Raw genomic sequence first — 27,168 nt, 5'->3', positions numbered from 1 at the left:
GTTTCTTAAGTCTGGATCTTTGTTTCATCAGGCAAACTTTCTTTACATTCGCAACCAGTTTATTATTCTTAATAATCAACTTTATAAGCGTTAGATCGTGAATTGTAAGGCAAACTTCCGAAATGATCCGAGCTCCTTCTATTCGTTTGGACAATATAAAAAGTAAATCCAGTCTTTTTCGAAGGAGGAACTTAAAAAACTTAACTTAAAAAAATATTTCTGATTCTTCAGAACAAGGTATTGCTAATCTCTTTGCTTCATTTTTTCAATCAACTTATTCATCCGATTCTTATAATTTAAATTCTACATACCCTTATAAAATTCCGTATATAAACAATATTTACTTGTCAAAATTTAATCATCTCGATGTTTTTAATGCTCATTCAACCTTGGATATCTCATTTTCTGCTGGTCCTGATAATGTCCGAGCTGTATTCTCAGGCACTGCTCCGATATCCTATGCTACCCTCTTACCATCCTATTCAATTTATCTCTGGACCTTTCATGCATTCCTAAGAGATGGAAAGAATCTTTTATTATTCCAATTCATAAGAAAGGGTCTAAAATACTTATAGATAACTACCGCGTTATTGCTAAACATTGGTTACATTGCAACTGCAACATCATTGCAAAAGCATAATTTCCTCCTCCCAGCAATCTGCTAGAATTCACTTCGATCGTCCACAAGGGTTATCTAAAACGAATGCAAACCGATGTAGTTTACACCGATTTTAGCAAAGCTTTCGATTCTGTTAATCATCGTCTCCTTCTCCGGAAACTTTATCTTATGGGTTTTCCTCCTAATATCATACAGTGGATGACTTCATATCTGTCGAATTGTTCGCAGCGGGTTTTGTTCAAGAACATCACATCTCATGTTATAAAAGTAACATCTGGTGTTCCGCAAGGCAGTAACTTAGGACCTCTTCTGTTTATCCTCTTTGTTAACGACTTACCTAGTGTCGTGAGCTATGCTTCTACACTTATGTATGCTGATGATGTCAAGCTCTGCTTTTCTTTCTCTGACCACTTCCTTCATAGACATCTGCAATTTGACCTTGATGAAGTATTCTTGTGGTGCTCTAATAATCTTCTCTTACTGAACTGCTCAAAGTGCAAGGTTATGACGTTTAATCGTAGCATGCCTCATGTCATCTCGTACTCACTTGGGAATCACTTTTTAAATCGTGTTTCCTTAATGAATGAGCTTAGAGTTCTTTTCGATCACAAGCTGTCGTTTAATGAACATATTTCTGTAACAGTTAATAAAGCCAGAGGAGTCCTTGCTTTTATCAAGCGCTGGTCAAAAGAGTTTGATGATCCCTTCACCACAAAAACGTTGTATATCTCTTTGGTTCGACCGATCCTGAAATACTGTTCATGCGTTTGGAGTCCTCAGTATATAGTCATGTACACCCACACATACCTTTACTTTATGTTCATGAATGTACAGTATGTACACGGCAGCGAAGCTTCTACTAAAAAGCTTGAAGCCTAGCTTATGCTAAGATTAGTAATTAAGCAGACTTGGAACAGTACGTATGTAAAAATAAATTAATTGTAAGACTAAACTGAAGTCTTTATTTGTGAAACCTTTGTTACTCGACAAGGAAGTCGAAAGAAGTTTTTTATCGAATACCGTCACTATCAGCCTATAACCGACTAAGATGTCGTGGCTGAAGGCATCGATCTGCAAATTTCATAGCTGAGACGAAGAGTCTCAGCTTTCCATCTAACTGGCGACGACGATTAAACAAATACAACAACAACAACGCACCTGGTGGTAATAACTTTTTGGACTCTGCAATACATGTGGTCCAACAAGCGTAGACCAACGTAAAGATTAACATAAAACATATCTGGAAAGCTTTCTTCGGCACGTGTATACGAAGACGGGCTCAAAGAAGATCCGAGAACATACTACGAAAGCCAAAAGTAGGCGAAGAAGAAATTAACACACATCAGGAAATTCTTTAATAAGATCAAGGTAAACCAGATAGCTAAACAAGAGGAGCCTATAAACTTTTTTTGAGAAAGCTTTCATTGATGAAACAACATTGTTAAATAAGAAGCAGGTAATTACTAATAATATTCAAAACAAGAAAGGAAAGCTAACTTCGGGCGGAGCCGAAGTTGATATACCCTTGCAGTTCAGTCGCAATCCGATAGGTGGCGCCTCGCATCTTATATTATTAGATATATGTATAGCGGATCGTATATAGTCGGCCGATTCCTATGAAAATTGGCAGATTGTTTTTCCCAAAATAGAATCTGTACCAAATCCCATCTTTCTAACTTAAAAAACACCAAAGTTATGCCAATTTCGATCGTTCTATGACAGCTATAGGATATAGTCTGCCGATCCTTATGAAATTTTGTACATAAGATATTTTGGTCAAACATAACATGTGTGGAAAGTCCCAACCCTCTAACTTATAAAACACCAAAGTTATGGCATTTCCGATCAATCAGTTATATGGCAGCTATAGGATATAGTTGACCGATCCCGGCCGTTCCGACTTATAAACTGCCTGCAAAGGAAAGAAGGATGTGTGCAAAGTTTCAACTCGATAGCTCTAAAACTGAGAGACTAGTTTGCGTAGAAACGGACAGACGGACAGACAGACGGACAGACGGACAGACGGACATGCTCATATCGACTCAGGAGGTGATCCTGATCAAGAATATATATACTTTATAGGGTCGGAGATGTCTCCTTCACTGCGTTGCACACTTTTGACCAAAATTATAATACCCTCTGCAAGGGTATAAAAATATATAAAAATATATATATATACATATATACATAAATAAATAATAATAAATAAAAATTAAAATTAATGAGAAAAACTTAGCCACGTTTAACTCAACCATAAATTGCATAAAATTAATACAAAATTTCTAAAATAATTTTAATTTGTATATCTCTTTGGTTCGACCGATCCTGGAATACCTGGATCCTGGAGGTATTGAATCAGTGCAAAAGGAGTTTCTTTTATTTGCCTTAAAATATTTAAACTTGGACTCAGATGATCTTCTTCCACCATATCGTTGTCGGCTAAAGTTATTAAACCTGCCACGATTGCAGGTACGTCGTATTTGTGCTGGGGCCACGCCCAGCATAAAAATTTTCATAAAATTATTCCTGGTCAAGTTGACTCGAAACTTTTCCTCGAAAATATACTTTTCTCTGTTCCAATCAGGTCAACCAGGTCCTTCCGACCCCTTTGGTTACCAATTTGCAGATCTAATTTTGCAGATCATGATCCTTTTCGCGTTATCTGTAAAAATTATAACCTATTGTCACATATATAGGTAGGTTCCGGAGTTGATTTTCTCGTAATTCCTCTAGTCTTTTTTTTGCGATGCACAAGGGGCTCATCAGACTGTTCGGCTTGAGGGAATCGTTCAATGGGCGCTTGTTGTTGATCACTTTTGGAAACATTGGAGCTAGCCGATTCATTGGTCTCTTGAATATTCCAGATGACGTCTTGATGTCCACTACCCGAAAGATTGTCTGGTCCAAGATACGTTTTGAGAACTCTTCCCATAGGCCAACTCATTACGGGCACATTGTCTTCCTTTATAAGGACTAGTTCTTTAGTATTTGGAGATGCATGCTTCCATTTGTTCCGATTCTGGACCTCTTGCAGGTGCTCACACGACCATTGCTTCCAAAAGGCGTGCTTCAGTCGTGATACCAGTTCGCATCTTTTTATTAAGGGTTTACTGCAAGGGATTGTTGGTATCAGGAGGAGCAGTTAATGCTTCTCTAATTGTGATTTTCTGGAGTTAAAGCTGATTCGTCAGTGGGTTATGATGACATGGGAGTAATAAGACGTTAATTGAGGATCGCCTCGATTTCAACGACTGAGTGTTGAAGAGTGTTGAGTTCTTCAAACGTCAAAGACGTCGTGGCAGTAATTGATACAAGCAGTCGTATTGGGGACTTCACCGCTGATACCGCTGAACTCCAAGTGAAATGCTTTCATGGAGAAACAACAAAACACTGCGATAAAAGGCTTGTCTCGGATCGTTTGTCTCGAATCTTATGATGAATCCTTATGGCCCGCAGTAATCTTCTCCAGGGTTAAAAAACGGGCGAGCCTATGTGACTTTTTCTGGTGGATTTCCCATAATTTGACTCATTAATTTGGGCTTGACTCTGTTACATCGCACCAATGATCCAATATGGGCCAATGGGAACCAATCATACAAGAAAACTCTTTATGTCCACTGTTTTGTAACGTTTGAGCTGTTTGCACTCCACGTTAAATTCGAATCGAGCGCAGGATAATGGTGAGTCACTGGTTTAGTTCACCTAGACATGCCTTTGTTGGCGCTATGTTAGCCTTATAACAGAACCGCAGCATGTACGCAACAATATGTTGTAATTTGTAAAAGTAATTACTGTGCCTACAGTAATATACATCTCTTCCATATGAGTCCTTAGTGGCCGCCATGCTGCCGAATTTGGTTTTTTGTTTCAAGTTCCTCGAAACAATGGCTGGCCCTTTTCTCCAGTTCTCCCTTGATCAATGTAAGAACAGGGATCCAAAAAAACAACTAACTGTTGCTCGAGAGCTTCCTAGCTGTTGTTTCTCTAGACAAAAAATCAGCTGCATTATTAGCGGATAATAAGTGACGCCAATGAGACTGTTCCGTTTCTTCTTGAATTTTTGCTATCCGATTTGCCACAAAAGTGTTGTAAGTGGAAGCCGTTGCATTGATCCACCCTAACACGGCGGATGAATCAGTTCAAAAGAACCCAGCAACCTTGCCTAAAGACAAGCGAAATTCTTGCCTGCTGAGTTCTGGGCCTGCGCACAACTCCAGTCTGGGCAAGGATTGCTTCGCTGTGGGTGCTACTCAGCACTTGAAACACAGCAGTCTCACCGAGGCATGCTTATTTTTATACCTTGCTCGAACGTATATTGCTGCTCCATAGACCTTTCTGAGGCATCCACAAATGTGTTTATATCTTGTGTGCGTGGAACCTTTCCGTCAAATATATGTCTTGGAATTTGCAAGATAGTAGATAGTAGTCAGATAGTAGATCTGACTGAAGTTCTAAGGGCAGTTCATCATCTTTACGACAACTGGCGCAAATAAACCTATAGGCTCGAAGATTTGTGATAACTCAGAGCAAACCACTCCTTGGTTATAACCAGAGCTTCGCTTTGTTGCGTTCGTCCGCAAGTTGGTCTTTATTGGGCATCCATATGAGGCTGAGGGTTTTAACACTGTATTGGTCCAAGGTCTCAGCCAGTTTCTTGTCGCTCGGTATCCTCCTTGGGTATTCTTGGCAGTAGTCCTGCATTATGTAAGCACCACTTTCGTTATTTGAAACCGTGTGGTAGTAGTATTTTGTTCATTCACTTTGGATTTGAACTGCTTCGGCCTCTGAGTCAGCACCCGTCATGCAATCATCTACATAGAAGACCCTAACGGATAGTTGTCCTGTGATCGCATTTCTATATGATTTGGGCATTTTTTTGTCAAAAATGTTTTGGTTCCATACGTGACGGTTTTTAGTCTATAGTACTTCTGATCCTCAAATGAATTGTTTCTCAAAACAAAAAGTTGATGGAGCTGATTATCTGAATTGACCTATACTTGACGGTACATCTTTTCTATGTTCGCCATGAATACATATTTGTGTGTTCTGAAGCGTAGTATGGACAATAACTCGCTCTGAACGGTATGGCCTGTATGTAGCATGTCGTTGAAGGATTTTTCGCTTGACGTTTTGCATGAAACATCGAACACCACTCGTAATTTGGTTCTGCTGCTGTCAGGTTTCAGAACACAGTGATGTGGTATGAAATAGTGATTTTGGGCACATGTGTTACTGGAACAAACTTCATATGTCCCAAAGCTTTATTTTCTTTCATGAAGTCGAAATAAATTTTCCGAACATCACCGGTTAATCGTCGCTCTGGAACCTTTTGATGGCAATACCTTTCGATTCCCCCAGGGCGCAGGGTTCGGCGAAATGCAGTTTCACAACATATCTTCCGTCATCTGCTCGTTGCATATTTTCTACAAAGTGTTTCTACAATGTACCTCTGACGGAAATCGATGTTCCTTTTGGTTGTTCAAATTATAAAGCTTCCAAAACCTATCCAAGATTCGTGCTTTGTATCATGGTACGATCTCTTCCGACTTTGTACTGATTTGGAAGGTGCAGCGAATAATAGTGCTCGATGCCGATTATTAGATCTATACTATTAGACTTATCGAACTGGGGATCTGCTAATGGACACTCATTGGGTATTAGCAAAGCGCAATGAGTAAGTGGTTGAGCTGGTTGGTCAGCTATAATGTGGGGAAGAACAAAGGCTCTATGCGCTGCCATGTAGAGAGTTAACGACTACAGTTACTCTTGCTCAGATCATTTTTAGTTGTCCCCCAATGCCTTCGATCTGAAGCTTCATATCGTGACGTTTCAGTGACAACATTAATGTTAGTCGCTTAGTGATCATATTGATCACAGATCAATAGAAAGCTCGAAATTTAGATTCTTGTCCATTATCTGCATGGACCGCTACCTTTGCTGTCTCAAGAATATTTTAATTATTGTTAGTCGCTGCACCGACAGCTGGGGAATAAAGGCTTGTGGATTTCAGGTGCAACAAGGTGTGATGCTTTTTGTCGTACTTGAAACATTTTCATTCCTTCGCTTTATAGTCGGTCTTAAAACAGTTGACCCAATTTTTTTGTTTCTGTACCCAATTTAATCTTTCGGTTGCTGTTTTTCCTCACAGAACTCCTCACATTTATATAAAGCGTGATTTGGAACCTTGGAATAGTAGCTTATATGAAGTAGCCGACGAATAACTGTATTCGCAATGTCCTCGTTTAGCTCAATGTGGCGTATCAATCTGTCCGCATTTCCAGAAAGGGCGGATTTTAAGTACCAGAGTTTCTTTACTGCTGTCATGTTAGTTTCATGGACCATGCAGGAAAATAGATGGTGGAATTGTTTCCGTTTTATTGCATCCCCATCAAATTTTGCAATATTTATCCATTTTCACATCAATGATATTTGCCGCAGAGCTAACCTTAGCAATAAGCGCATTCTGCACTCCTGCTTGAAGTTGCAGATATGCCGGCTTGTTATATTCACTGTCACACATCAAATTCACGAAATTCACGCACGTCAAATTCCTCGAAGACTGTTAAGTCGATTTCTTGGACTTGAGCCCATAACGACCATAGTAGGTCTCCTGGGGCTCGCTCAGATGCCTGAGCCCATGAACTCGGAAAATAAAAATTTTATCAAGTTTTTAAGGTTATGTCGTAACCCTGACATACTGGAGTTTTTTAGACCTCGGATTCGGATTCAGAGACCCTGAAAACATATAATAAACATGGTCTGACCCACGGACTCGAATATAATTTTGTATGAGGTTTTTTTAAGGTTATGTCAGAACCCTGACGTGCTGGGGTTTTTTGGACCTCGGATTCGGATTCAGCGACCCCGAAAACATATAGTAAACATGGTCTGACCTCCAGACCCGAAAAAATATTTTTGTTTGTGTGGCTGTGTTATAATATTTTATGTTTGTTTGCTGGTTTGCTTGTTTTTTGCCGCAACTTGCACTTAAACAAATTAGACGCGAAGACATAAATGAGTTCCGAATAGGTTTGCCTAAGCCTGACTTTATTAATATAAAAGTTTAATATTAAATTGTCATGACTTAAAAATCTCAACGTTTTTCGGCCTAATGCGATGGATTTTTGTTGTTGTATTGCACTGCAGGATATCACTGAAATCAATCATGTGATTGACATGCTGGCATGTGCCAGCAGCCAGTTTACATATTGCTAAAAACCTAAAATCATTTTGGGATGGGAATTTTATTCAAATCAAAATATAATATGTTATTTTATTTTTTATAATTTTGAATTTCTTTCAGGATACGATACGAAATGAAAAACAAGAAAGGAAAGCAAACTTCGGGCAGAGCCGTAGTTTATATACCCTTGCAGTTGAGTCGCAGTCCGCTAGGTCACATAGGTAACATCTGTTTTTATGCCTTGATATAAAAGTTTGAAGTTCAGAGTTTAATCGATGTCGAAGTTTGATATCAGTTGTTTTTTGTTGTATACGTAAATCTTAAAACTTCGTGTATGTGATAATGATAAAAAACAATAAAAAAAAAACACAAGGCTTACAAAAGTCTTTTCGAATTTATTTAGTAATTTTATTTAAAAAACAAGAAAGGAAAGCTAACTTCGGGCGGAGCCGAAGTTGATATACCCTTGCAGTTCAGTCGCTGTCCGCTAGGTGGCGCCACGCATCTTATATTATTAGATATATAGCGGATCGTATATAGTCGGCCGATCCTTATGAAAATTGGCAGATCAGATTGTTTTTCCCAAAATAGAATCTGTACCAAATCCCATCTTTCTAACATAAAAAACACCAAAGTTATGCCAATTCCGATCGTTGTATGACAGCTATATGATATAGTCGGCCGATCCTTATGAAATTTTGTACATAAGATATGTTGGTCAATAAAAATACAACATGTGTGGAAAGTCCCAACCCTCTAACTTAAAAAACACCAAAGTTATGGCATTTCCGATCAATCAGTTATATGGCAGCTATAGGATATAGTCGACCGATCCCGGCCGTTCCGACTTATATACTGCCTGCAAAGGAAAGAAGGATGTGTGCAAAGTTTCAACTCGATTGCTCTAAAACTGAGAGACTAGTTTGCGTAGAAACAGACAGACGGACAGACGGACAGACGGACATGCTCATATCGACTCAGGAGGTGATCCTGATCAAGAATATATATACTTTATAGGGTCGGAGATGTCTCCTTCACTGCGTTGCACACTTTTGACCAAAATTATAATACCCTCTGCAAGGGTATAACAAGAAATGAAAGCTTCCTTCGGGCAGAGCCGAAGTAAATATACCTTTGCACTTAGGCAGCAAATCTCTCATGCATTTTTTTTAAACAGTCCTAAAATGGTCTTCCGATTTTATTTAAAGCTTTGTCTCGATGAAGTTCCCCTGTTGTTAAAGGGGTAAAAGTAATTTTTACCGACCAACACAGCAATTTGAAATTTTGAATTTTAAAAGAAAGGCTTACCATTTTGGGACGGTTTATTTTATTGCGAGCTCAGTTTTATTTTTACTTCGATATAGCGTTCAATGTAAGGCTGTTGAGATGGCATTCTGATTTTTTTGTAAGTTGCAAATCTTTATTGTTACACTATTTCTTGGGGCTGTGGCCGACAGAAATATTTGATACAAAAATTATGCACTTTTTTAATAAACTCTCTCAACCCATTCTTAACAGTAATACAAGTTAAAGCAAAAAAACACAAAATGCAAGACAAACAACATGACAAATCAAAGTGAAAAATCCAATTGACATATATCCAAAAGACTTTTATTTTTCAAACTCTCCGCCAAAGGGTCCATATGGGGTATGAGAATTCATTTCAGGATCACCGACGGGATTTTTTTACCAGTCGATATATCTCACAACGTATTGACAGGATGACCATTAGGTCTTCTTTTTATTCGACGTGCCTCAGCATGTTAATTCATCATTCCATCATATCCCCACCGCATAACGCCCACGGATGAACATAAGCCAAGCATATTTTAATTCAAGCAAAATTTAATTTGAAAAATATTAGCCGAATATATACATAAGTGCTACATTATCTAAAGCTATAGTTAAAAAAAATATAGATACTCATGAAGTATATACTAACATACAAATTTTATATTTCGGGACTTTAATTACATGATTTTATATCCTTTATATTTTATTTATAGCCTGTACTCGAGAAAACAAGGCCTTGAAAGTATTTATAAAGTCGTGAAAACATAATTTTTTTCATTTTTAATTTGAAAAAAATTGAATGTTGTATAACTTAAAAAATAATATAAATGTACATACCTTTCAATATCTCTATCCGCCTCAATATCAGTTGATTTTTTTCGTTCGTTGGTGCGTAATTTTTCTGAAATTAGCACAGTGGGTTTTAACTGAACATCCAGTTTTATATATTTAAAAAGATCAATGCCGTCGGAAAAATTCTTATATAAGGTTTTATATTGCATAAAATCATTTGAAGATAAAAACTGTGAATTCAAAATTTTTTCGGACGAAGTTTCTATATTTATTTCATTACAGCTACTTTTTATATCAAAATCAGTTCTAGAGGAATCAGAAGAGTCTAAAAGAAGTTTAAGTTTAGCTTTGTAATTGGTTCTGTTTCGACTCATTAATGATAGATTAGTCATTTCGGAATTTTCCATTCTTGTTTTATAAATTTGTAGGCTGTCAGATATTTCTTTAAGCATTTTTAATTTATTAGATATAAATTCTTTAAATTCTTCATCTGAATTAGTTAAAAAATTTTTGGAGTCATAAAATAATTGCTTTGCAAAATTCATAGTATCATGCAATATGGGTAATAGTCTGTTTTTCGGTTTAAAATTAATATCATATTGGTTCATAATTTCAAGCTTCAAAGGCTCTAAAAAATTTTCAGTATCCAAGTCACTTGTTTGTATGGTAGAGGTATCCCTTTCGGATAGCTTCTCACTTTTTATGTGAAGATACTCCATTTTATAAAATATCAAGTTATTTATTGTGTTTTCAATAAAATTATGTATCTCAATTGGAATATGTTTTACCATGATTCTATTAGGTAAAACTGCGTTAAGAAGCATGGAGCGAATGGTATCTAAACTGTTTTGCAACAATTTTTGATTTTTTATCGTATAGTTATGATCGCTCAATGCGTACATCTTGTATATGCTAGAAGATTCAATGATTTGTTCAGGATCATCACAAATTTTATTATTTACAGATTCTGATGAATTTTTGTCTTTTTCAGAAAAAGAAAGCAAAGCTGGTACGGAGTTTGGTTTATCCAAAGAAAATGGTGGCAATACATTCATTGAAAATTCTAAAATAAAGAAAATGTTAATTATTAATTAAATTTAATATATCTATTTTTAAAGAAAAATGTAAACATATCAAAAAAATGCATAAAAAGTAGAAACCATGTACTATGTACTTCAAAATACATACAAATTGCATTATGTAAAGCTATAAAGGTAAGACCAAATCTAACAACGTTAGCGTTGGTTAAATAAATCGAACAACGATAAAGTTGTTTAAATATACAGGGACCGCTACTTGAAATACGGCACCAACTCATATATAAGTTAGCTTAATAATATAATTGGCTTAATACACTTCCTCTCTTTATCTTAAAGCGGACGGACATGTTTTTTTTTGTCCGCACTGCGTTTTTATAAAATCTCTAATTAGATAACTTTAAACATTCGGTGTTTATTTCTATTTATATTTTATAAAATTTTGCATTTTATAGATAGATTTAATGATATATTCGAAGGTTAAATAATAAATTGATTAATTTCCTTCCAAACATAGCCCTGCTCTGCTTCTTTAATGTCCCCTTTTCATTTCCTTGGTACAGTGGTCCCAGGATCCTCAATAATAAAAAAAAAAATATTAATAAATTATTTAATTTTTAATATTATGGAATTTAAACTTGTCTGTGCGTTGTTTCATCTTTCATGAGGCAGACTAAACGTGGATTCAATGAGTTGATTAGCGGTTTTCGTGATCCCACCATCGAAACACATTTTTTTTCCCGGCTTGCCCCTGATACTTCTGAGATTGATATCTCGGCTTACATCATAGCCAAAAAAAAAGAAGCCGACATATAAATATATTTTATAGGGTCGGAGATATCTACTTCACTTCGTTGCACACTTTTGACCAAAATCAATTTACCCTCTGCAAGGGTATAAAAACAGTATTCCCTCTATTCGAAAGCCATTCAGATTTTTTAGGCTATTCGACTCGTTCAATGGTACTGTTAGGTATCGCAAGGCCGAAATCTCCGGCAATCATTATTTGAACACAAACCATCCGTGACGGCTGGCATACAGACTCAGTCAGTGGATTAATTAGTTAAACTTTTAATTATTCCACTGACTGAGTCTGTATGCCAGCGGAGTCCGGGGAATAGAATTTCCCCGTGCGTGGGCGTGCGTGAATGAAGAGCGACATCAACGGAGACGAAATTGCGATAGAACTTAAATGTGCAGTGTTTGCCAGCTATGCACGAGCATCTGGCTCACAACTGTATCAGTATTTTGGCCGGTGTTCCATTGCATCGATCATTTATTATATGATTCCGTCGTCGACCTGGGGGATAAGCTGAAGGTGGCACGGCTGGTTCTCGCAATGTGCTATTCCATCAGCGTGGAGCTCCTCGGCGCAGGATCTATCCGTCGCGAGCTGGCAGAAGGTGGTTCCAAGTGCAGGAGCAGTTCTTGATCGCATTTATTTTCCCATTAATTAACCTCAACATCGCGGTTTGATGGCTAACAGGAAAAAACAAGCTAGTTTTATCCTCGGTAACTTATTAAAAAATAAAATATGTAAGGGGATTAAAGGGGATTATTTATATTTAATTCTGCAGCTCTATGATGATTATTCTATTTAAAGCAGTGGTTCCCAAAGTGGTCCAGGTGGACTGAACGGGGGTCTACGTTGGGTGTAACAATTCGTCGTTGATTACGAAAATTGATAGTTATTTAGCTGCAGGGGGTCCACCGGATCCAGCAAAGTTTTGGAAAGGGGTCTATGAGAGAAAAGAGTTTGGGAACCAATGATTTAGAGCGACTAACATCTCGTATAAGTGACCTGGTCGATTTGGGCATTTTTTCCGACCTTAGAATTTTATTGACTGTTGTTGTGATTTGATCTTAGACTTTTTTTGCGTTAATTCCATTTTGCCTGTTGTTGGAATTCGTTAGCTGTGTTTCTGTAAATTTGATTTTCTGCAAGTCCTCGGTATCTGGCGTCCATCCTACGACTGTGCGACAAAATTTAACAAAATCTTTGTTTAAGTTACTTTTTTGATTGTTTTCGGTTAAGGGGGCAGGATGGTTTCAGAGGCTGAAAAATAGCAGATTTTTGCGATTTTTTTTTTTATGTATGAGTAAATATATCAATTCAATTTTTTTACACGATTTATTGCTATATTTGGAGAGTATCTAGGAATTTTTATTTTTAAGAAATAATTATTATTTATCCCGTGACGGGCAGTCGGCCGGAGTCGCTTCCAAAAATTGGTCTCTTGCGGTGCGTAAAGTCTGGCCTTACAGTGTTATCGGAAATAAAAAAATTGAATTGATTTACTTAAAATATTAGTTTCTTGTGCGGATGAACGAAACCATTTTGAAAAATATGCGATTTTGAATTTTTGGCGCAGTTGTAAAGTCGGAGGTACCATTTTTACATAAAAATCCGCCCATTATTGCCCGTAAAAATGGTAAAAAAAAAATTTTTTTTTAAAAAGCGTTCGTTCATCCGCAAGTATTTATTATATTAAAGATGTGTGCAAATTTTATTAAGATCCGAGCAATACTTTTTGAGTTACGTTACGCACCGACTTGAAAAAGTTTTTTTGAGAAAAACGCGTCTAAAGTTTTAAAAGCAATGGAAAGTATATGGAGAGAAAGAAACTAGAAAATCGGTATCTCAGCAAGTTTTAGTCCGATCGACATGAAACTTTCACAGGATATTCCTAAGATAATGTTCTATTATATAAAAAATTTCTAAAAAAATTTTTTTTGAAGTCTCAAACCATCCTGCCCCCTGCCTGGGTCGAATTGACTTTTTTTGGGAAAAGCGTTATAACTTTACCAATTTTCATTATTTTTTGATGAATTTTGTCTCATTTTATTTAGAATTAATGAGACAACATTGATATGTGGCAAAAATGACAGAATTTTTGTAAGTTGTACCGAAAAACTGGCATCCAAATCCGAAAAACACGAACAAAAGTCGAAAACTTCAGTTTCAGATGTAAAAATTTTGTTCTTTTTGTTTAACAAAATCGAAGATATATTTTTTTTTAAAAAGCTACAACATTTCACTATTAAAAAACACCAAAAATTTTGAAATCGGTTGAAAAAAACGCGTTCAGGAATTTTTAAGCGCAAACAAGTCCCGAAAAACGGTTTTTTATACCCTTGCAGAGCGTATTATAATTTTGGTCAAAAGTGTGCAACGCAGTGAAGGAGACATCTCCGACCCTATAAAGTATATATATTCTTGATCAGGATCACCTCCTGTCGATATGAGCATGTCCGTCTGTCCGTCTGTCTGTCTGTTTCTACGCAAACTAGTCTCTCAGTTTTAGAGCTATCGAGTTGAAACTTTGCACACATCCTTCTTTTCCTTGCAGGTAGTACATAAGTCGGAACGGCCGGGATCGGTCGACTATATCCTATAGCTGCCATATAACTGATTGATCGGAAATGCCATAACTTTGGTGTTTTTTAAGTTAGAGGGTTGAGACTTTCCACACATGTTATATTTGTCTAAATATCTTATGTACAAAATTTCATAAAGATCGGCCGACTATATCCTATATCTGTCATAGAACGATCGGAATTGGCATAACTTTGGTGTTTTTGAAGTTAGAAAGATGGGACTTGGTACAGATTCTATTTTGGACAAAATAATCTGATTTGCAAAATTTCATAAGGATCGGCCGACTATATACGATCTTCTATATATCTAATAATATAAGATGCGTGGCGCCACCTAGCGGACTGCGACTGAACTGCAAGGTTATATCAACTTCGGCTCCGCCCGAAGTTAGCTTTCCTTTCTTGTTAACCATAAATCAAGATTTTGAGGGTGTTAGAAATATTACACAAATGGTTTTGTGATATACTCGACCCAATGAACAATTCCCACTATGTCACTTCAAAAGTTCATTCACTTTTGTCATTTTTGCAACACTGTGTAATCTATGTTTATTTAAAAGAGCAGGTGAACCGTATCACATCTGAAATTCGAACCACCTATGAACAGCGAGAATACTGTTCTGCTATATTTCTGGACATATCCCAGGCATTTGACCGAGTCTGGCTGCAAGGACTTATGTATAAAATAAAACTATTACTCCCACAAAACTGTCATGAGCTGCTCAAAACATACCTGCTTAATCGAGTGTTCACTGTAAAACAAAAAACTTTACAACAGAAGAGTTCGAAATTAAGGCGGGCGTACCCCAAGGAAGCGTCCTCGGCCCCACCCTACATCCTCTATATACAGCAGATATCCCAACAGACCAGCGTCTAACTATGTCAACATTTGCCGATGATACAGCCATACTAAAAAGATCTAAATGCCCGCTGGAGGCATCCAAAAGATTCTCCTCTCACCTTGCACTAATAGAAAAGTGGATGGCGGACTGACGTATAAAGATAATCGGTGAAAAATCTAAACACATTACCTTTACTCTCAACAGACAAAACTGCCCCGCTCCAACTCTAAACAATACCATAGTCCCCTCTGTGAATGAGGTCACATATTTCGGCGTCCTCCTGGAAAGGCGTCTTACATGGAAAAAACATATTGAAGCGAAACGGGACCAATTAATAATTGGAATATAAAGTACTACTCTACAATTCAGTCATAAAGCCTATCTGGAATTATGGCTCCGAACTTTGGGGCAATGCAAGCAGTAGCAATATAGACGTTATCCAAAGGGCACAGTCTAAAGTGCTCAGAACCATCACAGGAGCTCCATGGTATATTCGCAATGAAGATATCCATAGAGACCTAGGTACACCTCTCGTCAAAGTCAAAATTTCTCAACTCCAGGAAAAATACAAAAGGAAACTCTCCACGCACCAAAATCCTCTAGCCAGATCTAAACCAAGTTAGTCAACAATCCCGATTAAGAAGAAATTACCTTCCAGCCCGTTGACATCGGAGGCCCCATAGTATAGATGTTTACAAAGATAAACTAATGATGTATTAGATTAAGATTTTTAAAAAGTAAGACCCTATAAAGTATATATATTCTTGATCAGGATCACCTCCTGTCGATATGAGCATGTCCGTCTGTCCGTCTGTCTGTCTGTTTCTACGCAAACTAGTCTCTCAGTTTTAGAGCTATCGAGTTGAAACTTTGCACACATCCTTCTTTTCCTTGCAGGTAGTACATAAGTCGGAACGGCCGGGATCGGTCGACTATATCCTATAGCTGCCATATAACTGATTGATCGGAAATGCCATAACTTTGGTGTTTTTTAAGTTAGAGGGTTGAGACTTTCCACACATGTTATATTTGTCTAAATATCTTATGTACAAAATTTCATAAAGATCGGCCGACTATATCCTATATCTGTCATAGAACGATCGGAATTGGCATAACTTTGGTGTTTTTTAAGTTAGAAAGATGGGACTTGGTACAGATTCTATTTTGGACAAAATAATCTGATTTGCAAAATTTCATAAGGATCGGCCGACTATATACGATCTTCTATATATCTAATAATATAAGATGCGTGGCGCCACCTAGCGGACTGCGACTGAACTGCAAGGTTATATCAACTTCGGCTCCGCCCGAAGTTAGCTTTCCTTTCTTGTTAACCATAAATCAAGATTTTGAGGGTGTTAGAAATATTACACAAATGGTTTTGTGATATACTCGACCCAATGAACAATTCCCACTATGTCACTTCAAAAGTTCATTCACTTTTGTCATTTTTGCAACACTGTGTAATCTATGTTTATTTAAAAGAGCAGGTGAACCGTATCACATCTGAAATTCGAACCACCTATGAACAGCGAGAATACTGTTCTGCTATATTTCTGGACATATCCCAGGCATTTGACCGAGTCTGGCTGCAAGGACTTATGTATAAAATAAAACTATTACTCCCACAAAACTGTCATGAGCTGCTCAAAACATACCTGCTTAATCGAGTGTTCACTGTAAAACAAAAAACTTTACAACAGAAGAGTTCGAAATTAAGGCGGGCGTACCCCAAGGAAGCGTCCTCGGCCCCACCCTAAATCCTCTATATACAGCAGATATCCCAACAGACCAGCGTCTGTTGCATCGGCAGACCATTTGCCGATGATACAGCCATACTAAAAAGATCTAAATGCCCGCTGGAGGCATCCAAAAGATTCTCCTCTCACCTTGCACTAATAGAAAAGTGGATGGCGGACTGACGTATAAAGATAATCGGTGAAAAATCTAAACACATTACCTTTACTCTCAACAGACAAAACTGCCCCGCTCCAACTCTAAACAATACCATAGTCCCCTCTGTGAATGAGGTCACATATTTCGGCGTCCTCCTGGAAAGGCGTCTTACATGGAAAAAACATATTGAAGCGAAACGGGACCAATTAATAATTGGAATATAAAGTACTACTCTACAATTCAGTCATAAAGCCTATCTGGAATTATGGCTCCGAACTTTGGGGCAATGCAAGCAGTAGCAATATAGACGTTATCCAAAGGGCACAGTCTAAAGTGCTCAGAACCATCACAGGAGCTCCATGGTATATTCGCAATGAAGATATCCATAGAGACCTAGGTATACCTCTCGTCAAAGTCAAAATTTCTCAACTCCAGGAAAAATACAAAAGGAAACTCTCCACGCACCAAAATCCTCTAGCCAGATCTAAACCAAGTTAGTCAACAATCCCGATTAAGAAGAAATTACCTTCCAGCCCGTTGACATCGGAGGCCCCATAGTATAGATGTTTACAAAGATAAACTAATTATGTATTAGATTAAGATTTTTAAAATTGTTGTTAGTCTCTTAATAAGAGAAGATCCAACGAACAAAAGATAAAAGTTTGAAAAAAAAAAAAAAATTTTTAAGTCTACTCATACTATTCCGGAAATTTATAAGGTGCCTTGTATACCAAGGCGGATTCGTTGAAGCGGACGGATATTTCCACGGCACGCAAGCGTCGAAAAATATGTTCAAAGTGTAATAAAATTTTTGTAATGCGATGTTTATATCTTCGCATGCCAGTAAATCAGACCAATAAAATTCCGAAATTAACTTATTTCATAAAGTCAGCCTTACGAAAGAAACAAACTTTCTGAGATTTAAGTGTAGACTTAAGGTCAATTAAGTAATTTTTTTCGATTGAAACCTCAAGAGTGGAAGAGTGGAGTGATCCTCAGGGTTAGAAAGGGGCAAAGTTCTGGAAAGAGTAATTCCATCAGGATCAGAAAGGAAACATAAGTCCAACAGCCGACCTAAAGAATTTCTAACGTGGTTAATTTGCCCAAGTGACATGTCAAACAAGTCGTGGTGGGAGTTAAGCTGTAAAGACGATGAATTTTCAACATTAGACCATATAAGTTCTGGGATATTAAAGTCACCCAGAGCTATCAGCTGGTCACCATCAGACGATCGAAAATCAAACGAATAGCGGACAAATGTTGCCAATATGTTGGCGGTTCGGACGAAGGTGGTATGTAAGAACAGGTTACATACAAAGATTGATCGAACAAAGTGATTATGATGCAAAGGAATTCAATGTCACCAAACTCTTGTGATTTTACCTCTTCAAAAGCGAGTTGGGAGTCTACAGAGATTAACACTCCTCCTCCCCTTCGCACAGTTCTATCACATCAAAAAAGACCACCTCACATAAAAAAGGTGCACCTACTAGGAAAAACTTCGAAGCTTAAGATCTCCGGCTTTAACCAAGTTTCTGTAAATACAATAATGTGAGATGCAAAGAAAGAACTATCAGAATACAGTTTGGGAAGTTTACTACATAACCCTCTAGTATTCTGATAGGTAAGAGTTAGTGAAGACATTAGTTTTTTGAAACTGAGGAAGATGAGGTGGAAGGTTGATCAGTGGCCGTAACATGTGGGAGTTTTACACCCACAGGTTGGTTATTTTTTTTTTCACCGTACTTGGCTGATGTTCTTGGACGAAAATATTCTCTGGCCAAAAGCTGGCGGAACAAATCGTCTTGAACATCTGCAAGGGCACACGTATCTTGAAAGTCGACGTGTGCCTGGTGTATGAATATTTAAATTTTGTAATTTTTGTAATATAAAATAGTAATGTCGGCTTTTGTTTTGGCTTAGATGTAAGCCGAGATATCAATCTCAGAAGTATCAGGGGCAAGCCGGGAAACAAAAATGTGTTTCGATGGTGGGATCACCTGCAAGGGTTTTGGTGCTGCCGTAACTAATACTGCGGCATCAGTACGTACCGGAGGTCCGGACGGTTGATGACCCTGTTTGGTGACTGTTACAGGGGTTTGAATTTATGGGTCACTTTGAATCTGAAATCACTTGAAGCGATGCCACAGAGGACATATCGGACAATTGCCCATTAATTCTGAGATATTCGGAAGCCGAATTTTTCTCAGGTCTGGCCCTTGGGGTGGACAGAGATATAAGCGGCTGCATAGTTGTCGGCTGAGCCGATTTCTCACGCTTTGGAGACTCATTTAGTAGTTGAAGACTACTAATCTGTGTATCGAGCGCTCAGAGTTGGTCATTGATTTTTACGAAAACCACTAATCAACTCCTTGAATCCGCTTTTAGTCTGACTCATCAATGATCTCATTTCGTCCTGAACATCACGACAGCCGTCACAGCAAAAATGGAGACCGGACCTACGTGAGATTGCATCCGAAACTGAGGCCGTGAAAGCGGCACACTTAGCGTGTAAGACGTTTTCACAAAGCCAGCAGTGGATGGTAGGCTGGGAAGAGGAGATTGTCTTATTACAAGACTTCAGCGCACAGATCAGTTTAAATTCCATAATTATTAAAAATTAAATAATTAATTTAAAAAAATTATTAAAAATTCAATAATTAATTTATTAATATTATTGATAAACCTTGTACCACTGTACCAGGGAAACGAAAGGGGGAGATTAAAGAGAGCAGTTAGTGCGAGTTAGTAAAATGCAAAGAATAGGGATAAGAACCTCTATTGAGCGAGAGTAGAAGCAATAGAACAGGGCTATGTTTAGAAGCAAAGTTAATCAAATTATTATTTTACCTCCAAATATATCACTGCACACGCGAAGCGATACAGATCTAAAGATTGCAATTTGTTCATTTTTTTTTATGTGTATAGAAATAAACACCGATTGTTCATGGAAAGCTTATTTCAAATTTTATAAAAACGCAGTGCGCACAAAAAAAACACGTCCGTCCGCTTTAAGATAAAGAGAGGAAGTATTATAATATATATATATATATGTAGTATATATATATAATATAATATATATATATATATATATTATATATGTATAAAAAATTATAATATTATATAATATATTAATAAACAAAAAATTAATTTACACAAAATATTATTCTTTTTTTTACTTTCAATAAACTCTTATTTTTTTTAAATTGAATTTTTTCCGGATTTTTTGGTTTTTTAGAGATATCCCTCATAGCAAGTTCCATATTCGCTTTTTTTGTATAGAGCTGGGAGAAAAAAAATTTTAAGCATTGTTATAAAAGTCCAACGGTATATTTTTTTAATACATTTTAAATAATAGATATTGAACTTGAAGATATTGAAAAAAATATTTTGCCAATATGTAATTAAAAGGCCGTGAAATATGCAAAAACGGTCGTTTTTTGCGCATTTGAATGTGCATAAAAGGCGATTGGCTATTGATATTAACAAATCCATTAACTTGTATTCTTATTTTGATTATTAGAAGTGAAAAATAAGAAAAAATCAACTTAAACACAGTGTAATAGTAAGTATGGATAACACTCACTTTGATAAGGACCTGGGTCGCCAGGTCTGCTTCGACGGCCACCTCCTCCCACCTTTATTTCCTTCCTTTTTTAATTTTTTTCTATTCCCATCTTCTTTGTTCCCTAACCTTCTAACAGTTTTTACTAGGAGCTTATTTCCGACTTCGAAGACTTTGTTTTATCGGGAAGAGTTTTCCAAGATCCCTAAATTGTCGGGTCGTCGGGGGGTGCTTGACCGACGACAACCGGTCTTTTATCGATGACCGAGTAGATCTATTTATTGTACTCGGTGGTAACTAATACGGTCCTTGGGAGGGTACCTCGGCCGGACGAGCAATAGCACAGCAAGGTAGAAGGAAGCAAGGAAGGGGGTTCGGAGTGGCGCGACCCCTGGAAGGGATCGGGTGCCCGCGTAGCAACAGCAGAAATCCAGGGTCAAGGAGGATCGAGAGGGGTAGGAAAGGGAACCCCCGACAGTCTCATAGTCAAGTGCGAGAATCCTTGATACGAGTAGCAAGGTCCCGACTTGGTTAAGTCCAGCAGCCTAGAGTCGAGTGCGAATATAGAAGAAAATGCGGAAGGATCCGTTGACCATGGCGAAACTGAAGCCCAGGGTAAACAAGTCGGGATAAGTCGTATCCCATACCGGTCTGGCGTAGGCCTTACAGCATCCTGACCGCAACGACTAGGCGTGATCCTGCAAAGCGAGGGGTGGCCAATTCAGGAACTCAAGCCCAACCAAGAAACCACCACAGTCTAGTCCGGAGACTCCTAATCCAGGCTCGCTGGGGCTTATGCGCAGCAGCTGGAGTAAAGGAGACGCGACGCCTAGTCTCTGGTCTGCCACAAATTCTGCAGGGCGTATGCATGCCGGTGTGAGGCGACAAGTGTCGCACGCTACCGTGAGTGTGTCCTGAGAGGTAGCCAGGCCCTTCGTGGCCTTGTCCGGCTGCCAGGCACCGAGAACGCATATCGTGCCAGGCGTATGCCTGGAAGGTGTGTCTATTGCCGACCAACTCTGAACGGCGATTGGTGAACGACGCGAGGACAAGCGTTGACGGCAGAGCCGCGCTGAAGCAGCCGGAGGAGTAGACTTCAGTAATCAATAATTGAGATCTGTTCATTTGTAACAAATCAAGGCCTTTGAATAATGAAAGCACTAGCGAAAATAAGAAAGCTATCTATGTTATTTCTGGCCTCGGGCAATCACGTCAAATCAATAAATTCGGTGGAATGTTCCCGTTGCGAACATATTTTATAATTTTGAATACCAGAACTCTGTCTCCTAAATGGAAAATAGCGTGTTAAAATAAGTGTTGAGTTTTTTTCCTTTCCTCAACACTTTTCCTTTCCTTCTACGGGTTCCCTTTCCTACATCCCCCTTGCCCCTCTTGACCGATTTTCTTCCCTTCCGAACTTTCAAATCACAACCGCTTTCGATGGCCATTACGTTCCACGCTGTCTCCGCTTTCGCCTGATCTTTCCCAACACATCCGCGCAGGTCTGCCCGGAACCGTTACGTTCCACGTCGTCTCCGCTTTCATCTGCTACCGTGCGCGGCTGCGCTACCCCCCACGCCCCCGCTGCTGCTCCTCCTTGCTACCTCCCAGTCGGGCCTGATGCTCGCCAAACGGAAGTGCAGCGCTCGGAAACGATGTGCGCGGCGCACTCTCATCTGCGGAAAACCATTTTCCGATTTACATTGGCGTGGTCACTTTTTTCACCTAGCGCAGTAAATATCACGATGCTTGGCGCTCGGGAATAGAAGCTTGATCTCCCCTAGGCGCACGCTTTCCGGCTGATTAGTTACGGCGGCACCAAAACCCTTGCAGGTGATCCCACCATCGAAACACATTTTTGTTTCCCGGCTTGCCCCTGACACTTCTGAGATTGATATCTCGGCTTACATCGAAGCCAAAACAAAAGCCGACATAAAGGTGGTGTTTACTCAGGATCCGAAGCAGTTTTATAACTTTGTAAACACTAGGCGTAAACGTGTGCCTTTTCCCCCACTGCTTACGTTTGAGAACTCTTATGCGAACACTGATCAGGCAATGGCCGATCTCTTTGCACAGTTTTTTGAAACTACGTATTCACCTAGCAGCAGTTCAGTTCAGCCTTACACTTATAATATCCAATCAGTCAACCTTATATTTGCCCATCTTTCGATCAAAGAGGTGTGTTATCGGATCTTCTTAAGGTCAAGCCCGTGTATTTGCCAGGCCCTGATGGAGTACCAGGCTGTGTTCTGAAGAACTGCGCCGAGGCTCTGTGCAAACCGCTCGTTAAACTTTTTAATCTATCGCTGGAAACTTCGATGTTTCCCCTTATATGGAAGGAATCCTATACCGCTGCATAAAAAAGGGGAAAAATCCTACGCTGCAAATTATAGAGGCATCTCTAAATTGTCAGCAATTCCAAAGCTTTTTGAAAAACTTATCACTCCACATTTGCAACACCTATGTAGTTCAATAATAACTTCGTGGCAGCATGGCTTCATGAAGCGCCGCTCCACCACTACCAACTTATTGGAGCTAACATCTTTTATCACGGATGGCTTCCGGAATGGCTTACAAACAGACGTGTATATGAACTGACTTCAGTAAAGCATTTGACTCTGTTAACCATTCGCTTCTTATCCCAACTGACCTTCTTATGTGGATTTCGAGCTACTTATCAGGGAGAACCCAACGTGTTTTCTTTAAAGATGTTACCTCGCGTTTAGTCCGCGCCACATCGGGGGTGCCCCAAGGAAGCCATCTTGGACCCCTACTTTTTACTCTGTTTATTAACGACTTGCCCCTAGCCTTAACTAATTCACTTGTACTTATGTACGCTGATGACGTTAAGCTATGCCTTCAGTATACATTCACTAGCGCCCAGTCTAGACTTCAATCCGATTTGGATAAACTTCAAAATTGGTGTTGAGCAAATAACCTAAAGCTTAATAGGTCGAAATGTAAACTCATGTCTTTTTACCGATCTAGTCCTCACCAGGCTATGTACTTTCTCTATGGGAATGCCTAAGAACGATTAACTCAGGTTAACGATCTAAGTGTCCTATTAGGTTTGCGACTTAAATTTACCGACCATATATCGACCATGGTTAATAAATCTAAGGGTGTGCTTGGTTTTATTAAAAGATGGTCAAAAGAATTTAATGACCCGTACGTAACTAAAACGTTATATACATCATTGGTCAGTCCGATTCTTAAGTATGGATCGTGTGTCTGGAGTCGTCAATACGGAGGACACCAAGATCACATTGAATCTGTACAAAAAAACTTCCTTACTTTCGCTCTTAGGGGACTTAATTGAGATGCAAATCTTTACCTCCCCTCTTATCGTACTAGACTTTTAATAATCAACTTACCATCATTAACAAACCGCAAAACATTGCTGGGTGTCATGTTTCTATATAATCTTATTTATGGAAATGTAGACAGCCAGCATTTACTAACACGCGTAAATTTTAACGTTCCTAGTAGAAGGACTAGAAAATTTTCGTCCTCTACTCCACAGCCATTGTAGTTTGACATATGCCCAAAATGATCCGTTCAGGGTATTAGTTCGGACTACAATGGTCTCTACCACATCTTGTCACTTTGCTCTACTAACAATCTTAAATCGCTTATATTAACCGCCTTATCTGTGCAAAACTCTTCCTCTCCTACTTTTTTCCTAATCCATCTCGGATCTATTCCCGCGATTCGAGCCGTACGTTACGCGGCAGCGTCCCTCGGTTGGACGGGAGGTGGGCTGTACGTATGCAGTGGGAACGCGCGAAAAATAAACTTTTGGTATCCTATGATTTTTCCCCAAACATTTTCCTATGGAAGATTTTTATTTTCTTATTGAAATCAGTATCAGATCATAAAACCCAAATAATTTTATTGAGTTTATTATAGTTAGTTAAACAAGATTTTCTTCACTTAAAAGGAGTTTTTAATCTAATATTTTCAAAAAGTCATGGCTATCTAAAACTGTTCTATGTTCAAAACGTATTTATTGCAGGATCAGCTGGTTTAGTAAGGCTTTACAGAAAGCTTTGAATAGCTCTTTTAGATAGCCATGACTTTTTGAAAATATGAGATTTAAAACTCCAATTTAATTGAAGAAAATAGTGTTTAACCACTTATAATAAACTCAATAACATTTTTTTCGAGTTTTCCTTTAAATCCAAAATTCTACTACTTATTGATCTACTGATTTCAATAAGAAAATAATAATCTTCCATAGAAAAATGTTTGGGGAAAAATCATAGAAGCCCAAAAGTTTATGTAGAAAATCGGAGATTTCAACTTTGTTTGATACCAACAAAGATAACTTTTGATAACTTTGATACCAATTTTTAATTTTAGTTGGTACGCATACATTTTAAAAATGATATGCACTAAAAACAATGATGGTCAACGCAATTACACGGCCAACATAATTCTTTTAGGTGTACTGCGGAAACTGTGGGTGATAGACCCTATGTTTGTTCTGGACTTTGGTTCATGGAAGCATAAAGGTTATGGAGCAGGTAAAATTATGCGTGGAGGAAAAAAAAAAGTTGGAAATTGTTATTTAAGTTATATACAAATGAAGATATTAATTGAGGCGTCCAAATTTCTAGTACAGCAAGAACTGAAAATATTTATTTAATAAAATAATGTTTATTTATCAGTATTTAATTAGTAAAATAGGAATAATTAAATGAACACAGCAGTAAATTTACCTCTTCACAATAATAAATAAATACGACGCACTTGTCACAACCACAAAATGTGACTGTTTCGACTGTTGGGTTGATTTAACATAAAAACGATGCACAAAAAATTCACTAATTAATTTTTTTTTTCTGCCATCAGTCAAAAACACAATTTGCTTATTTAAATAATATTGTTCATTGAGCTATGTTAACATTTTTTACTTCAATAAAACTATTATAGACCATAAATTGGTAAACTTAAATAATACACTTTGAATTGTTCATGAATAAATTTAAGTCCCACTCACAAATTTTTCATTCCCACAAGTCCCAAGCGACATGAAAATTCTTTAAGTCCTGTTTTTGAAAAGCAAAATCTTTGTTGAAAGAACAAATTTTCTCTCTCAACTCGGGGTGGGTAAGATCTAGCAGCACACTCTTCTCGGTGGCTCAGCTTCAACGGGCATTAAGCTAGCGAGCTTATCTTTAGCATTAAGCTAGCGAGCTTATCTTTAGCATTAAGCTAGCGAGGTTATCGTTAGCATTAAGCTAGCGAGCTTATCGTTAGCATTAAGCTAGCGAGCTTATCTTTAGCATTTAGCTAGCGAGCTTTCGTTCAGCCTATATTCTAAGGCGGGTTCACTCTTGCCCTTTATCTCATGCAAACGCAACATAAGCTTTTGTTGGACGCCATTTTATATGGGCCCATAAATAAAAAATATGATAAAGTTCTAAAAATAAATAATTTCGTGTCATTATTTGGATGAAACGACATTGAAAAATCTCAATGACCAAACTTGGTGACCCCGACAGGATATAATTAATAAAATAAACAATTCCACATACATAAAATAGAACCAGTGCGAATATATTTAATTCAATTATTTGCAGTGTCTAAACATATGTACACTTTTGAACATAAATTGCATACAGTGCATCAGTGGCAGAAGGAAAGTATTTTGAATTTATACATCGTTTATTAATATAAATAAATATATAGACATTTTTTATCCGGTCCGCTTAAATTAAAATAGCACGCAATCTTTCGTATATATTATATATACATTCCACAACTCAATGTACGGTTCTGAGCGCATAGTGGAATAAATCGTGGTCACCGAGCGCAATTATAATTTAAAACAACCAAATAAATAATAATGAACATAATTTTGGCGCCAGAATTATTTACTGCTTTACGTTTTCACAAGCCTCTTTTGAGTTCAACTTTACACCACCAAGGGCGTTCGCCATGGACAGGAACAGGTGGTAATCACTTGGCGCTATGTCCGGGCTATATGGTGGATGCGATAAAACCTCCCATCCGAGCTCCCGTAGCTTCTGACGAGTCATAAACGAAGTGTGTGGTCTGGCGTTGTCCTGGTGGAACACTACACCCTTCCTGTTGGCCAATTCTGGACGCTTCTGGTCGATCGCCTGCTTCAAGCGGTCCAGTTGTTCGCAGTAGATGGTAGAATTAAGCGTCTGGCCATATGGGAGCAGCTCATTGTGGATGATTCCCTTCCAATCCCACCAAACACACAGCAAAACCTTCCTGGCCGTCAATCCCGGCTTGGCCACTGTTTGGGACGATTCACCGGCCTTCGACCACGACCGTTTTCGCTTGATATTGTCGTATGTGATCCATTTTTCGTCGCCAGTCACCATCCGCTTCAAGAATGGGTCGAGTTCGTTCCGTTTCAGCAGCATATCGCAGGCGTTGATTCGGTCCACAAGGTTTTTTTGCGTCAAATCATGCGGCACCCAAACATCAAGCTTTTTTTTGTATCCAGCCTTCTGCAGATGGTTTAAAATGGTTTGGTGACTAACTCCCATCTCCTGGGCGATGTCACGAGATGCCACATGCCGGTC

General features: G+C 38.2%; 1 protein-coding gene across 1 annotated transcript in view; it reads right to left on the bottom strand.

Annotated features, from left to right (window-relative positions):
• Positions 1 to 368: 368 nt before the first annotated feature.
• The window catches only part of LOC26514980, a 44,078-nt gene continuing 17,278 nt past the window's right edge, over positions 369 to 27,168 (bottom strand). Inside the window, exons 2-3 of the mRNA XM_014903914.3 lie at positions 9,933 to 10,950; positions 369 to 512 (exon numbers count right to left, since the gene is read on the bottom strand). Of these exons, the coding sequence (XP_014759400.1) occupies positions 503 to 512; positions 9,933 to 10,942 (1,020 nt within the window). The 5' untranslated portion in view covers positions 10,943 to 10,950 and the 3' untranslated portion in view covers positions 369 to 502. The remainder of the gene's footprint in view (positions 513 to 9,932; positions 10,951 to 27,168) is intronic.

This window comes from Drosophila ananassae, chromosome 3L, assembly GCF_017639315.1.
Source record: "Drosophila ananassae strain 14024-0371.13 chromosome 3L, ASM1763931v2, whole genome shotgun sequence".
NCBI lineage: Eukaryota > Metazoa > Arthropoda > Insecta > Diptera > Drosophilidae > Drosophila > Drosophila ananassae.
The sequence above is the reverse complement of the archived record's forward strand: the minus strand, read 5'-3'. Positions and strand labels throughout refer to the sequence as shown.